The sequence below is a fragment of the Heloderma suspectum genome, chromosome 1 (genome assembly GCF_057233095.1).
Source record: "Heloderma suspectum isolate Gila_16-S chromosome 1, 16-S_ref, whole genome shotgun sequence".
In the NCBI taxonomy this organism is placed as follows: Eukaryota; Metazoa; Chordata; class Lepidosauria; order Squamata; family Helodermatidae; genus Heloderma; species Heloderma suspectum.
In genome coordinates, this window is record NC_139458.1 from 420,915,484 (window position 1) to 420,933,217 (window position 17,734).

Below are 17,734 nucleotides of genomic sequence, written 5' to 3' on the forward strand. Positions count from 1 at the left end.
TTACCCCCAGAAAAGTGTGCATAGGATTCCAGCACAAGTTACTTTTGCAGGGAGGTTTGCACCTTGTTGTTCTGCATGTTTACTCAGAAATAAGCCCTGAGTTGTAAGCCTGATACTGCAATACAGGGCCTACCCAGTTCTGTCTAATGAACTGACTACCCTTTCAGCTCAGTCCTATGCATGTTTTGTCATTTGTGGGTTTGGTGTTTTGTTTTTTTCAGTGGTGAGGGAAAGGCACTTAGTGCATGCTCAGAGTTTCTCCATAACTTAGCCCTAGTTTTGAAAATAGACTCATTGGCTGAATCCTGGTGAAGTCTTGGCACAAATGAAGTTATGGGGAGGAAGATACAATGAGAGCTTGTGCATAACAAGGAGGAGGTAGAGAGGAGTTGTACAAAACAGGACATCTGTTTTTATGAAGAGTTGCTGGAGGATGGTAGGATGAGGAGGGATGGTTGCATGGAGGGGAATAGAATTGGTAGGGGGAGAATGTAAGTGGTGAAAGAAAAACTTCCTGCACATGCTCAGAGTCACTCTATATTTAAGAATATAAGAAGAGCCGTGCTGCATCAGACCAAGGTCTATCTAGTCCAGCGTTCTGTTCACACAGTGGCCAACCAGATGCCTACAGGAAACCCACAGGCAGGACATGAGTGCAATAGCACCTTCCCACCAGTGTTCCCCTACTGCTAACATGGGTGAAATGAAGATAAATTCTAGTAATTCCAAATTAGAATGCATGTATATCCTTCAGAAACTTTGCAAGTTTCTTGCCTGGGGGACACCACTAATGACCTGTGCATTTTCTTCAAATTTACCCAAAAACTATTGGGGAAGGGGTGAATGGAAGGGAAAGGAAATCACTCCCTCCCCTAAATTGAAGAACTCCCCTTCCACATGAACTGCTGCACCCATCTTTCTGAAACTTTGCTGGTTTCTTACTTAGGGACAACTGTAGGCTGTCTGTAATTTTCAGACAAATGGTCCACAAGGAACATAGGGAGGTAAGTATGTCTTCTTTTGGAGACCTCAAAATGTCAAGGCCAAACTTGCACAAAACCCCTTGTGGCTATCATTCTGAAATTTGGCAGACATGATCTCCTCTGATGGGGCAATGAATCCTGAATTTTTTATCCAGTTCTTCCAAGGAATAAAAAACATTATTGGCAGTTCCCTTTATATTTTCCTTTAAAAGAAAATATAAACCCTGCACCTATTTTTCTGACATTGGGCAGGTGTAATCCCCTTCTAGGGGGCTACTATGCCTGAAATTATCCAGTTCTGTCCAAGAGAAAAACATTTTTTCCCCTAATTTCCCAAGGTAGTCAACAGGAAGCATAAAGACTCATTTTTCCAAACCTTGACTCAGGTTAGGTGCTGAGCTGAAGTGGTCCGACTACAAATTGGCCCAAGCAGAAGCGGGATGTTTTCCAAAATGCTGAACTGGGGTCTGAGTTGAAGTGGGATGGGGGTCAGTGCACACTTCTTATGTATGTATGTATGTATGTATGTGTGTATGCAATCTACACACACATGTAAGCACACTGCATGCACACACACCACACACACACACACACACACATATATATATATATATATATATATATTAGACATGTGCTTAGACTCGTGTGTGTGTGTGTGTGTGTGTGTGGCTTCTTGCTGGGATGCAACAGAGGTCGTGCAGGGCTGCGAGCAGGGCCAGGTGGCAGCAGTGGTGGCAGCAGCTCCGGGAGTGCCTGATGGAGTCCACCCATCCCTACTCTTGATCTGATCCCACCACCACCCCCTTCTATTAACCTTTCTAACAACTGTCAAAAATCCTGTTCGCAGACGTTCCACAATACGTCTTGTCTGGTTTGTCCCTAAATGCCCTTTTCATAAGGGACAGCACTGAGGCTGTGCTACAGTCTAGCACACAGTGTTAGACTCAAGTCAGATGCAACTGTCTTACCAACACTTGACACTCTCCATGACATAAGATGATATTTTATGTCACAAATAAGCCATCACGCTCCTCAGTATGGATACATCCGGGAACTTTGGTACTGAGAACAAAAGTGTAAACTTACATCAGAACTTGTAAAGAGGACACAGAGGAGCATTTCGATACAGAGGGTCTAATTTTGGGTCAGGATCATTTTCAACCCTGTGCTTATAGAAAAGCTGGGAGACGAGAACGGCTCAAACACCGAAAACTGCTGTTAAGATGTTCCTAAAGTTAGTTTCCTTTTTCTCAGAGGAGCCACAGCAGCCATCCATTTGTAAGAGTAATCATTACATGTCCTTTTTACAGAATTTCCTATATAATTTTAGTTCTCCGGAACACGTTCTTTTTCCTTACCAGTTGTCTTTGTACTGAACAATATAACACCTTCCATCATATCTCACCTCTTAAAGATTGTAGCAGCCTGGCAACTACAAGTGTCTTATTATCATCAGAGAAAAGAAAAGACAACTTCCATGTCATCCGAGGCCAAAATGTTCTTGCATTGTTTCCCGTTCGATAAATGGGAAAATGAATGTAGCCCATCTTTGCAACCATCAAGGTGAGCAGGTTCCCTTTACAGACGAATATACGTATATTAGGCTCAAGGTCAGCAGGCAGTTGGGCAGTTGCCAAGGATGTGCTGCTGCTAATCCACTGTCCCAGCCCCCCTTTTCAAGTTCTATTATCACAGCCACTATTGGCTACAATTCCCCATAATATGGTTTCCATCTCTTAGAATCATAGAATAGTAGGGTTGGAAGGGGCCTACAAGGCCATCGAGTCCAACCCCCTGCTCAATGCAGGAATACAAGTCAGAGCATCCCTGACAGATGGCTGTCCAGCCTCATCTTGAATGCCTCCAATGTGGGAGAGCCCACCACCTCCCTAGGGAATTGGTTCCATTGTCGTATTGCTCTGACGGTCAGGAAGTTTTCCTGATGTTCAGCTGGAATCTGGCTTCTTGTCACTTGAGCCCATTATTCAGTGTCCTGCACTCTGGGATGACTGAGACCCTGGACTTCCTCTCTGTGACAGCCTTTCAAGTACTTGAAGAGCGCTATCCTATCTCCCCTCAGCCTTCTCTTCTCAAGGCTAAACATGCCCAGTTGTTTCAGTCTCTCTTCATAGGGCTTTGTTTCCAGTCCCCTGATCATCTTTGTTGCTCTCCTCTTCACCAGGAAGAGAAGCTAGAGAGGAGAGGCCATCAACACATAAAGCCTACATAACTAATACACATGCCCCAGGAATTTGCAGAATTAGAATTTCCATTCAGTGTGGGGTTCTGTCATATCCTGATCCTAACTTTTTATTTTGGATAGCTATAATGGTGACTTCGCTGGTGCTCAGTGGAGTAGGACTGCCTGGTGTTCACTGGAAGGGTGCTGCTATTTCTGCCACTGAGATTGTGGCCATCCTCTGGTAAGACCAGCTGCATGCTTCTGCGAACAGCAGAATGAAACAGGGGGCTCCCATGTGGGGGAGCACCATGCCCCATGCCGAGGACCATCCTAGACCTGAAGCTGCCCCATATTATATGGATCATATTTAGGATGCTGCCATAGGCCCATGTAGTGACATGTACTGTAATGATGAGACACCATTACTGGCTGCAGCAAAGGAAGGGAAGATACTTATGCCTGTGCAAAGGCCTCTATAGGCATGTGTCAAGTGTTGACATACCTGATGACAGATGCTAGAGACCTTTGCACAACATCAGCATGGCTACAGCTGCACTGCATGGATGGAACTCCCCTTCTCATAGCTACCCACTGACAGGGTTGGTCAGTACATGCATGGACCCTCTCTTTTCTGAGTATTTCAGAAAGGAGAGTGGAATACTCTCCTTTCTGTGCATAGGACACTGCTGCTTACTATTTATTGTGATAACTGAAGCATGACATTGGCCCAGGAACACTAAAAGCTCTTTCAGGTATGCTTCTTCCCAGGGATTTGATATTTCATGATACACTGCCACCGATGTGGCATAAATTGTTAGGATCAGGACATGACAGAACCCGAACATTAAATCCAGTTTTCATTTTTGGGTAAACCATGGGTAAACCATATGGGGACAATACGATCCTTGAGATCAGCTGTAATTTGCCAGAGGGAGTGGTAGCTAGAGTCATCCATGTATTCTTTGTAAAGAACTCTGAGGTGAGCAGAATTTGGTAAACAATACTATCTAGGATTTCTTTCTTGAAAACAAAGATTCTAAAACCTTATTGAGATACAAAAGGCTTGTCTTCTACTGTGCTTGGTCTTGCCAAAAAGAGAACTATAGGGAAAATGCCATCAGCACATGAAGCATATGTAACTAATACTCATGCCCCAGGAATCTGCAAACATGAAAACTGGATTTAATGTTCGGGTTCTGTCATGTCCTGATCCTAGCAATTTATGCCAAAATGGAGTGTATTTTCAAAACATCTCATTATGCTTACATGAACCAACTTTTTGTTTACTCCCAGTATCTGCATTCTCATGATATTTGCACTGTTTAGTTCTGAGCCTTTAGTAGTCTCATGATATGTATTCCTTCATGCACCAAGCCATCTTCATTACTGATATTCCAGCATTTGAAGCAATGTAGCTACAAAGCCTGCTATGTTGTGTGATCACAAGGAAAAAAACCACACACACATGTATTTATGAAAGCATTTGGGGCTCTTTAAAGCAAACAACTGACCATGTTAAATCATACAACCAGGACTGACCTAAGTTCAAACTGGCAGAGGGATATTCCACAGAAAACAGCTCGTCGACATCAACCACATACCCTTGAGTAGGTTTCACATATTCATGCATGTAGACCTAGGCCAGTTAAATCCAGGGAAATACTGGCTGTGTGAAGGGCCCATTGCTCTGAGACAAATACCAACAATCTCATGCTAAGTAGCAACTTAGTACAATAATTATTTTATGTAGGAAATTGGTTTTCATCTTTAAGATGTCAATTTCTGGCCTTTTATAAACAGATTTAATTTGGAACATGGCAGAAATAAGTTTTATGCATGTGTATAATCTCAGTGCAGATATCTCTCAACCCTTACATTTCCATTGCTCATGACCATGGTTTTGTCCAGGCTCTCTGCATTGGAAATTAAGGACAAAAATGATACAAATCTCAGAGAGATGCATCAAGCCAACTTGAGTACCATTTTTCTTGGGAGAAAGGCAGGGTGCAAATCAAATCAAATCAATAAATAAGTCAAAGCTAGAGATGCAATAGCTCTCAAACCTCCATGAATTAAGGTCACACTGGTTGACACAGTGAAAACACCAACTTGGGTATAGTCATAATATTTGTCAAGTTTCATGAGCTATATTAACTGTAATATGTTGGAGAGTAGGTGGAGATAAGTAACCAGACAAGGCTTGTTGTGATTCATGGATACATAACTAGGATTTCTCTATCAAATTCTACTTTGTGTGTGATTGTTTTTCTTACTAGAGTTTATCTAAAGAATAACCAATTTCTTTTATTCCATTAATTCTCAGAAAATGTATTTTAGCAGTCAGTTGTCCCAAAGCAGCAAACACCCAGCATAAACAAGTTGTTATTATTACTGCACAGTTTTGGGTGTCCAAAGCCAGCTACGTATCTATGTATGTGTAGGGTGAAGAGAGAAAGAGGGCATCAGTATGTGGTAATGACTTGATGGGTTGGACTCGATGGTCTTATAGGCCCCTTCCAACCCTATTATTCTATGAATACAAAACCTCATACAGAGAATCTCATGCAGCAGGGAGATAGGGACCAAAATTTTTCAACTCCAAAGCAAAACCAAGTAAGGTGCTGGTAGCTTATTAAGGGTTTGGCTTGGCAGAGAACAACAAAAACTTAAACCTGTTCTATAAGCAGGTTTGAAGTCCCAGATCAGAGCATGAAGGCAGCTAGATTCACAGCAGGTGTGTTCTTTCCTCTCTGGCAAGTGTTGCAGTAAGGTTCAAGTCAGGAGAGTTTCACCATCCACACAAAGCTGCTTCTATAGAGGTTTTTTTAAAGTGGAATCTGCAACTCAAAAGGGATGCTATAGGCCTAAGAAGAAATTATGTGAATTCTCTTTCAGAAGTCAGTGAGTTTCCTAAATACTACTACAATTGTGCTCCATTGTGAGACCAGGGGATCTCATCTGGAATAAGTCTAATGGCATAAAATAAACTCTATGATGATTCTTCAGACTTATAAAAATATTTTAATGTGTACAAATGGGTTTTTCTCTGTACAAGGAAAAAGTCACATGGAGACAGTATGAGGCGAATTTGAAAAGACAGATGAACTATTATGCATGTTTAGACAGAAAAAAAAGTCCTTCCACTGGGGGATGCTGGGAGTTATATGACTTTTTTTCTATCTAAACATGCATAGGGCTGTGCCCTTCAAAAACTGAGGGTGAAGAGAGAGGTCTGCCTTTGAAGGCAAAGATCCAAGCTTGGATAGCACTCCCAGCCCCAATGGGAATCTTTCCCATAATCAATAAATGTGTGGCCAGTTTCTTTGAACCCATTTCCTGTCTTAGTATGATCCTTGTTCTCCCACTCTGTCCCTGGTCCACACTGTGGGTGCAAAGTAACTAGAGATGCAATAGACCAACTTTCAGGAGTTTACTCAAATATTTGGGCAAGTTCACACTCCCAGATTTTTCAGTGTGGTCGTATATGTAATTACACCATGACATGGCAAACAGTTAGTCAGAACTGAGCTATACATGTGGGGACATGATTGCAATTGTTGAAAAATGTGCTGCTGTGTTTATGAGAACAGTTGTCAGCTTTCACACGTACACCTTTTGTATCACTAGCCTCTCTCTACCTGAGGAAAGTACATGAGCATCTACTTAAAAACCCAGTTCCTTAGTCTTCCTTACAACTCCCAAATAGGCCTTCTCCAACCAGGGGTTACCAAATGCAGTTTCAACATGCAGTGCATGCAGGGTGGATATGTACCACAGCCTTAGTCTAGTCATTGTACTGACTCACCCCAGATGTTTCCAACACACAAAAGTAATCCCCAGTCCCTCAGGGTTTCATGATTGGTGATACCAGAATTTATTCAGATGACATTTAAAAGAAATACAACCCTTAAGTTATTTATATTTAACAGAGCATTTCATATCACCTAAAGCAGCTTGGCACACCAAGGTAATGAGGGCTGTCAACTGTTTCACAGTAATTACAACCCTCGTGATATAATGTTACAAAATTACAATATATCTTAAGAAAATGAGAACTGAAGAATTTCACTTTCTCCCCTCCTGCCCCCGCCAGCCAAAAAAGTCAAGAAACAGAGCGAGAGAGAAATACCCATAGGTAACGTATTGTATGCAAATATGTTACTCAAACATTGCGTTGAATGGAAATTTCAGCATCACAATTTCAAAGTTGCCCCATATATTCTAGTGCACAATTTCTAATGTAATACTTCATCTGTGTGCTTCCTATGAGCATAGCAAATCTGTTTGTTAGTTTGTTTTAAAATTCTCTTTGCAGAGTTTGCCAGTTCAATTAATTATATAATACTGAAAGAATGCACCATTTCAGACACTTGCTTCAAATGCTCCTGCCCTAGAGCCCTTAAGACTTGGAGAGATAGAGTTTCTAATGTACTCACGGTCATTGCACAGTGTTCCACTGAAAGAGGTCATGCTACAGTCACAGCTGAATCCATCCCATTGCTGCAAGCAGACTCCTTGGTTTGCACATGAGTCCTCTTGGCATGTTGTGCTAGGCCCTAACGACAACAATGGCAACAAGAAAAAAAACACAGAGAAAAAGTGAGCTTGGCCTTTTGTCTTCCAGACTGACCACATTTTCCATTGGCTCGCACAGGGTAGTTGCCAACATCTCAAATTTAAAGAGCAAACCAAGGAAAAGAACCGATAGCAGTATTGGCCATAACTTTTTAAAAAATAACTTTATGAAGAGGCATATGGTTTTTGGTTTATAACACAAAGGGGCATGAAGAGATGAGTTCATTCAGAAATATAACAAAACAGAGAGCTAACTCAGGCAAAATGAAGTGATGGTCGTTGCAATCATTGCTAATTTCATTTCAACATCTATGATGATCTTCCTTCAACATGATGAGTTCTACCAGGTACTGTGGAAAACAGACTATCACTTAAAAAATCATAAAATTAAAAGTGAGCTGAATATATATATATATATATATATATATATCACCATCCAAGCAATGATTAGATGAACAGCTATGTCTGTAGAAAGTCAAGGGATGTTTGGGTTGGCATATTCTTTTTTGGCAAAAAAAATATTGTGTATTAATTTATTATCAGGAATGTTGGCAAGTATCTTTTTGCATGCTTTAAATTATGCCATGCAAGGTTTTTTTTAATAGATGAGAGAGAGAGAGAGAGAGAGAGAGAGAGGAGAAATCAGCCAACTAACGCACCAGCATGCTCAAAAGTGACATATCACATGAGAAACAAAGCTATTCTATTTCTAGAGATCATAAACTAGACCACTGAAAAAAGAAAAGAACTTAAAGAAAAAAGGCATGATCAAAGCACTAAAGCAATCACTATACAAATAGACACAAGACTGAAAGCCTTTGTGCAGAATATCCTGTAAGAGGAAGCTTCCCTGCATCATATTTTTTTTAAAGGGGAAGAGTAGAAAAGTCTGATGTGACACATCAGCATAGAGATGGCTGATGGTACCCAATGTCCCTTATGGGTTTCAGTCTTGTTTAATATACACATGAGCTATCTACCTTGCAAATCAGCTTTCATCAATGCAACTTTGTCAGCAAAACAAAAAAGCAAAATATATTAAATGTTAGTAAGCAAATATTGAAATGGCAGCAAAGACAGAAAGACTGTTCAGAGAAAAAGGTGCATGCTGCTCTTGACGAGGAAAATAAATTCCACGTAATGCAAATAAATTAATGCTAACAGACATAAATCTCCAAGCAAGCCAAAATGAGAATGCAGTAATTTGCCAGCATTTTCTACAAATATAATGGTTAATTGAGCTGATGACATGTAATGAAGGAAAATTAAAAGCATTTCTTTTCATAGGATAGATGCAAACACATTAACAAATTGAATACATGGTTTAATACGGACTAGCCATTTGTCATGTTCAGACACACTCAGCTCAGTCCCTAGCACATTATCCTGTCTCATCTTTCTCTTCTCTAGACCTTCATTGGAATTGATGAAATTAGGTCTGAAACTGACGTCAAGAGCCACATATTGTCCTTGAGTCACAGGTGCAGTTGTGCTTCCCTCCTCTCTCCCAGCATGCATTAGGCCATGCTCAAAAGAGAGTTCAATTTTTTCATGTCATTCTTTTTCCAAAACAAATGTTATTCCATGCACCTGCGTGGAGGTTCTTTGCCTGCTCTCAATGAAATTGTCCATGTGGAGGTGGCTAGCCGTCTAGTAGAATGCATACCCAAGTGCTCAGTTTTAGGTAATGTCATGGCTGATCATTTGGAAGAAAGCTGGTAAGTGTGCCAGAAAGCAGGCAGCCTGTCAGGTAACTGGGGGGCAGGGGCACTTAGTGCTTGAGTGACAAGTAGTTTTATAGGGCCAAGTGTAACCCTTTTGTCCCATACAGCCATTTGAGCATCGCTGAGTGGGAGCTGAAATGTCATATTTTGGCTATCCACAGGGGTGACACTGAAGCACAACAGAGAGGGGGCCACTTGCTTCTTCTGGTAGCAAAACATCACTGCCACATTCCCAAGCTCTGAGGCTCAGCAGCACCCCGAGGAAGACTCAGCACCAATGAGGCACTGGGTGCCTCTGTTCAAGGAGAACAATGAGCCATGGGTTTCCCCACGTCAGGGAGAATCATTGCCACTTCCTGGAATACCTTCATGGTCTGAGAATGTAGACCTCCACTCAACCTCTGGATCTGAGGACGACACATCCTCAGCTCCTCCTTTCCCTCAGTCACACAAAGCATGAGGCTACAGAAATAACTGTGGGCCCTTTAAGGGCTAGAACGAGCATCCAGTGGGGGCTAAGCCTCTGAAAGTTCTGCACCTGCCAGACTTCTGAAGGCCTCAGTTGCCTGCAGTCCTTTGCTGGGAAAACAGCTCTCCCTCTGAGGTCACACTCCAATCTGTATCCCCCTCAATATGCTGTCCAGGGTCCTGACTGTTATTTACCTTGTGTTGACCCTGTTTGCCTGGACCTGATTGTGCTTAACTGGTTGTGACCCTGCTTTACTGAACTTGATTCCTCCCTACTTGACTAAACCATCTGTGAGTGGCATGTGCCAAGCCTCTTTGCCTTGGACAGCAAGCCAAGCCAGGACAATCACACCTGGGTCCCACTGTAAAGTCCTAGTTTTGAGACAGGCTGAACTTGTCAATGTTACAGCTCATCTACAGGATTATGAGGCATTCATTTCTACTTCTGACTCTCGGTGTGCTGCACTAGGATCAGTAACAGAGTATGGCTGGGATCCAGAGTACTGCTATGGTACATGCGTACTCTCACTCAGGCTTTTCTGATTTGTTTTCTTTTCTTTTGAACCACATAATCTCACACTGTGTTGAAAACCATCAGTTACCCTGAGCTTTAGCAATGGTTTGGCTGACAGTACAAGAGACTGCTGTCAGAAAGAGGGCCTCCAAATCTGCAAAAATGCTACAGAATTATGCTTAGTACTAGCACAAGCCAGGATCTAAACAGATGTATGCCAGCTACCTCAGATGAAATGGTATGCTTCTGTGCATCCTGTAGGTGCGATTCAAGCATTGGATTTAAGTGGGAGCTTGTTTCACAGTGGTGTTTCTCTGCATTCTGACTATATTGTTAAGTATGACTTGCCATTGGCTTTCACATTCATCTGGAGACTTTCATTCATTCATTCATTCATTCATTTCATTCATTATTCTATATGGGCCAGTAGCCAAAGCTTTCTGGGCAGTTCACAGGATGACAAAACATAATATAAAAACTTTAGCATTCAACAATTTAAAATAATTTGAAAACAAGTTAAAAACAATTAACAGTCATAATACCAGAAGCAGATAAAAATAAAAATAAAAAACTAAAAGCCCCATCATATGCTGCCAAATGCCAGTTACAGATGCCTCCAGGAGCCTCCAGCTCTGACATAAATGGTCTCCATAAGGTCCATGGGGTGAGACACACCAGACACCGTAGATGGGCCTTAGAGAGTTACTTCCCACTGATATAATGGAATGTGCAGGTTGGCCCTCAGAAGCCGGAGTGATGTGCTCACTAAAATGCACATCTCCTTGAACCTTGGCTGGTAGTATAGATCAAACTTCTGTTTAGGCAAAGTTAAATAAGCAGGACATCTTTTGTTTGCCCAAAGCAAGGGTGGTGTGTATTGGAGTATATTTCCAATAGGAAGCTGTTTTGATGTCATAGTGAAATCATCAAAAGTTGCAGTGTTGTGCATGCTTGAGGCACATGTCAGCATTGTTTAAAATAGCATGGGAAACCATTTGGAACATGCAGTAAGCTACAACTATATTCTTGTTGGAGTTTGGTGAGACTGATCACCAGAAAGTGTGTTTGTGTGTGTGTGTGTGTGCGTGTGTGTATGTGTGTCTATGTGTGTGTGTGTGTGAGAGAGAGAGAGAGAGAGAGAGAGAGACAGAGAGACAGAGAGACAGAGAGACAGAGACAGAGACAGAGACAGAGAGACAGAGAGACAGGGACAGCGACAGAGAAAGAGAAAGAGAAAGAGAAAGAGACAGAGAAAGAGACAGAGAAAGAGACAGAGAAGGCAACTCAAGTTTATTTCATTATTACTTTAAAGCAGTTGCTCAGTCAATCCCAATTCCAAGTAGCTTGGGTGCTGGTGGTGGTGGTGGGAATTGTAGGCCTTGGTGAAGAATGAAAGCCAGTTAACACAACCAAACTAGTGTGCTGAAGATGACAGAAAGTGGATTTACACAAGGATAAAGCAGTGGTGGGAGTGTGACTTGCTATCTAAGTCTGCAGAGAATGACCCCTTGCTACCATTGAACAGAATCAGATTTGGCAGTGGTTTAGAGTGGGTAGCATAGGCAAGTCACCAAGAAGAAGAGATTGGGTAACAACTCAAAAAATCAAGCATGGAATCAGAAGCAAGGCTGGTCAGAGAGATGTCCTTCAGGACCCTGGATGGACCCTGGGGGAGAGATAAGTTCTTTCAAAAGTGCTGGATGCTATCTAACTGAGCCAGACTACCTTTCCCAGGCCACGCCCATTCTGGCCTAGGCTGCTTGACATTCCATCATCTCTCCATTATCTCTCACCAGGCACACTGCCTGCAGTAGTGAGCAGAATCAGCATGTGAGGCTATTAGAGGGATAGACACTGATATCTCTCTGGGCCTGGCTTGGGAGAAGCAGTGACTGAGGGTCCTTGCTTGGGGTCTCAGATTATTGGATCCTGGATTCAAATGGTTCCTGGTTGCTGGACCATTTGAATCCAAGACTCAGTGTCAGGGCCCAGATCTCATGCTTCTGTGGGTGGTGATACTGACTCAGCTCTGACTCCCTGTAAGTCAGTGTCCAAGCCAGTGCTGGTAGTCTGGTCAATGACATATGCATCACAATGTAACCTCCACCCACATTTATCATACCAAAGTTCAACCTACTTTTGGTGCCTTTTTAATGATGTAAATTTGCAATAATATGACCATTTTGAGCACATGCCACACTTTGCATGGTTGTTTTTGTTGTTGTTTATTCGGTCAGTCACTTCTGACTGTTCGTGACTTCATGGACCAGCCCACGCCAGAGCTTCCGGTTGGCCTTCCCCACCCCCAGCTCCCCAAAGGTCGAGTCCGTCACCTCCAGAATATCATCCATCCATCTTGCCCTTGGTCAGCCCCTCTTCCTTTTGCCTTCCACTTTCCCTAGCATCAGCATCTTCTCCAGGGTATCCTGTCTTCTCATTATGTGGCCAAAGTACCTGAGTTTTGCCTTTAATATCATTCCCTCAAGTGAGCAGTCTGGCTTCATTTCCTGGTGTCTGCAGTAATCTTTGCGCCTAGAAAGACAAAGTCTGTCACTGTCTCCACATTTTCTCCTTCTATTTGCCAGTTATCAATCAAGCTGGTTGCCATAATCTTGGTTTTTTTGAGGTTTAACTGCAACCCAGCTTTTGCACTTTCTTCTTTCACCTTCGTCATGAGGTTCCTCAGCTCCTCCTCGCTTTCAGCCATCCAAGTGGTATCATCTGCATATCAGAGATTGTTAATGTTTCTTCCAGCGATTTTAACTCCAGCCTTGGCTTCATCAAGCTCAGCACGTTGCATGATGTGTTCTGCGTACAGGTTGAATAGGTAGGTGAGAGTATACAACCCTGCCATACTCCTTTCCCAATCTTAAACCAGTCCGTTGTTCCGTGTTCTGTTCTTACCGTTGCTACTTGGTCGTTATACAGATTCCTCAGGAGGCAGACAAGATGACTTGGTATCCCCATACCACCAAGAACTTGCCACAAGTTGTTATGATCCACACAGTCAAAGGCTTTAGAATAGTCAATAAAACAGAAATAGATGCTTTTCTGAAACTCCCTGGCTTTCTCCATTATCCAGCGGATATTGGCAATTTGGTCTCTAGTTCCTCTGCCTTTTCGAAACCCAGCTTGTACATCTGGCAATTCTCGTTCCATGAATTGCTGGAGTCTACCTTGCAAGATCTTGAGCATGACCTTGCTGGCATGTGAAAGAAGTGCCACTGTTCGATAGTTTGAACATTCTTTGGTGCTTCCCTTTTTTTGTATGGGGATATAAGTTGATTTTTTCCAATCTGTTAGCCATTCTTGCGTTTTCCAAATTTGCTGGCATATGGCATGCATCACCTTGACAGCATCATCTTGCAAGATTTTAAACAGTTCAGCTGGGATACCATCATCTCCTGCTGCCTTGTTATTAGCAACGCTTCTTAAGGCCCATTCAACCTCACTCTTCAGGATGTCTGGCTCTAGCTCACTGACCACAATGTCAAATCTATCCCCGATATTATTATCCTTCCTATACAGATCTTCCATATATTCTTGCCACCTTTTCTTGCTCTCTTCTGCTTCTGTTAGGTCCTTGCCATCTTTGTTTTTGATCATACCCATTTTTGCCTGGAATTTACCTCCGATGTTTCTAATTTTCTGGAAGAGGTCTCTTGTCCTTCCTATTCTATTATCTTCTTCCGCTTCCGCGCATTGCTTGTTTAAAAATAATTCCTTAATCTCTTCTGGCTAACCTCTGGAATTTTGCATTTAATTGGCATATCTCCCCCTATCACTGTTGCCTTTTGCTTTTCTTCTTTCTTGGGCTGCTTCCATTGTCTCAGCAGACAGCCATCTTGCCTTCTTGGTTTTCTTTTTCTTTGGGACATTTTTTGTTGCCGCCTTCTGAACAATGTTGCGAACTTCTGTCCATAGTTCTTCCGGGACCCTATCTACTAAATCTAGTCCCTTAAATCTATTCTTCACCTCCACTGCATATTCATCAGGAATATTAGTGAGCTCATATCTAACTGATCTGTGGGTCTTCCCTATTCTCTTTAGTCTGATTCTAAATTGTGCAATAACAAGTTCGTGATCTGAACAACAATCAGCTCCAGGTCTTGTTTTTACCGACTGCATAGATGTCCGCCACCTTTGGCTGCAAAGGATGTAGTCAATCTGATTTCGGTGTCGACCGTCTGGTGAAGTCCATGTATAAAGTCGTCTCTTAGGTTGTTGGAAGACAGTGTTTGTTATGCATAGTGAGTTGTCTTGGCAAAATTCTATCAGCCTATGTCCTGCTTCATTTTGTTCTCCCAGACCATGCTTGCCTGTAATTCCAGGTGTCGTTTGACTACCCACCTTAGCATTCCAGTCTCCTGTAATGAAAATAACATCTTTGTTTGGCGTACTATCCAATAGGTGCTGCAGATCCTCATAGAACTGATCTACTTCTGCTTCTTCAGCATCTGTGGTTGGGGCGTATATTTGGATCACTGTGATGTTAAATGGCTTACCCTGAATTCAAATTGAGATCATTCTGTCATTTTTTGGATTGTATCCAAGCACTGCTTTAGCCACTTTATTATTAATTATGAAGGCTACTCCATTTCTTCTGTGAATTCTGTTCTAAAGAGAATAGGGAAGACCCACAGATCAGTTAGATATGAGCTCACTAATATTCCTCATGAATATGAATGGTTGTATTCAACGTATTTTCAGTGTTCCAGTTTGGTTGTGTGAACAGGCCTAATTAACCAAATTGCCAGCAGGCTTTTTTTCCTCCTTTTATAAGGAACCCAAGGTAGCTTACATGGTCCTTCACCTCTCTATCATATCCTCACAACAACAACAACTCTGTTAGACTAAGAGTCACCCAGTGAGCTTCATGACCAAGTGGGGGACTAGAATCTCGATCTTCCAAGTCCCAGTCCAACACTCTAACCATTATGCCACACTGCCTTTCAGTGGAGCAGTTACTCCATTTTTAATGACTTGGACTGGTAGATCATTTAGAATTTGGGCACTACATTCATTCACTGACTACTTTAATGCCAAGATCTAATAACTGACATTATACACCACCCTCTGCCTGTTCTCCCATCTGCATTAGATGTTATTTTAGACACTTTACAAAATAAACATTAGGTGTTCGGATGTTATACATTCATGCATTTATTTACACTTCTGTTCTTCAACATTAATCATCAAATTAAATTTAGAACTCAAGTCACAAGTCACAATTTAATTTTTTAAATTAAAAGTTTAAAAGACTTTAAAAGGGTGAGTTGGGAACAAATTAAGAAGTATAAGTAAACAGGTAAGAGAGAAAAGGTACAATAGCTGTATTTTTGATTTTCTGGTGGTTTATATTTCTTTGGACCAAAGTAATCAGCAGGTTGTTTTCCTCCAAGAAAAAAATGTATTGATGATGCTTGCCAATAACGTATTACCACACTTTTGGGAGGAGGGATGGGTGAGAATTTAATTTCAATTTAGTTCTGATAAAAATTATCAAAATTTACAAAGTTCTCCATATCCGAAACTAGGGATGTACGAAAGTCACTTACCTGTTCGTGGATTATGTTGATGGGGGGGCACTCCGTCCCTCCCCCCGGAATCCTCACCAGGGGGGGAGGCACTCCGTTCATCCCCCCCGGAATCCTCCGAGGCCGGCTGTGCTCCGCGGCAGCTGCGCGGAGCAGCCGGCCAGGCCCGGCCAGGCCAGAGCCATCCGCAGCCGGATTTCCGGCCGCGGAGGGCTCTGGGTAAAAACAACAACAAAAAACCGTGTATGCAAATGGCGGTGGCTACGGCCGCTGCCATTTGCATTCCTTATTTTTGCCCTCTTAATCTACATAAATATTTAGGTAGACTATGACGGCGAAAATCAAGGGGAACGCAAATAGCGTAGCGGGTGCTATTTGCATCCCTTTTTGATTCCCCGTTTTAGCCTATGTAAATATTTATGTAGGCTAAAACGGGGAATCAAAAAGGGACGCAAATAGCGCCCGCTACGCTATTTGCGTTCCCCTTGATTTTCGCCGTCATAGTCTACGTAAATATTTACGTAGATTAAGAGGGCAAAAATAAGGAATGCAAATGGTGGCAGTCGTAGCCGCCGCCATTTGTGTACATGTTTTTTTTGTTTTTTTAACCCACCCAGCCATGATAGGCTACGTAAAGATTTACGTAGCCTATCACGTCGTGTTTTTTTTAAAAAAACCTAGTCATGATAGGCTACGTAAATCTTTACATAGCCTATCACGTCTCTTTCTTTCTTTCTTTCTTTCTTTCTTTCTTTTTTTACCAGAGTAGAAATGGCGGCGGTGGCAGCCGGTCAGAAGACCGGCCACAGCCGCCAGAGCTGCCACCGGAGCTGCCGCTGGAGCCGCCGCTGCCCGGAAGATCCACCCCAGGTTAGTCTCATTCCAGGGGGGATCCGCGGGGGTGGGGGGGGTGGCAGGCCGTTCCGCCACAGAGTTCGGGGGGCCGAATGCACTGGCATTCAGCCTCACCGTGATCCGTGGCGGAATTCTCTGCCATCCCTATCCAAAACAAAGGGAAGTTGGGATTAAAAAATCGGAATGTGAGAGAAACTGAAACTGATAGCCCAGGGCTTTGATTGTTTTGCTCTTAGAAGTCTGTCTTTGAATCGCTGTGCATTCAACTAGTTTTAACAACTCTATGGTAGGCAAGTACATCATGGTTCTCTCCATGCTGGGAATACCTGTACCTATTGAATTTGGCTGGTGCAAATGGGTGAGAATTTTGTTTCATCTCACTTTTTGTAAGGATTTACCAGACTTCACAAAGTTCTTCATATTCAGGAGAAAGAGACCTTGAGATTAAACAAACAAACAAAACAAAACACACACACACACACACACACACACACACACATTCTAATGTGGGAGAAAGTGAAACTGAGAAATTCACCCTATTTGAGAGACAGGTAATGCACACATGAATGTGCACCCCCCACCCCCCGCTATCCATCCATCTGTCCTACATACATTCACATAGCACTTTGCTTTGAAGTGATCCCAGCTGCCGGTAGGCATGCATGAGAATTTTGTTTTTTGCTCGCACACCATGTGAGCATGCCCTGTTCAAAGCCCTGAATGCAAGCACAAGCACATGTCCACCATAATATTCAGAAAATGTTGAACACATGTTCATGTTTGTCTCTTTCCTGATTGATTTGTGCAATTCCTAATTTGTGCAAATTTCCTCAGTAGATTTAATCAGCCCTGCTGTAGTCTATAGAGGAAATTTGCATAAATGTGGGGTGATTAGT

At 42.4% G+C, this 17,734-nt stretch overlaps 1 protein-coding gene across 18 annotated transcripts in view; it reads right to left on the bottom strand.

Moving 5' to 3' along the window:
- Positions 1–17,734, bottom strand: part of NRXN1 (neurexin 1) — a 1,598,206-nt gene that overhangs the window by 754,201 nt on the left and 826,271 nt on the right. For all 18 annotated transcript variants that reach the window (XM_084829231.1, XM_084829225.1, XM_084829224.1 and 15 more), the window contains one exon: positions 7,602–7,721. In XM_084829231.1, the coding sequence (XP_084685357.1) occupies positions 7,602–7,721 (120 nt within the window). The remainder of the gene's footprint in view (positions 1–7,601; positions 7,722–17,734) is intronic.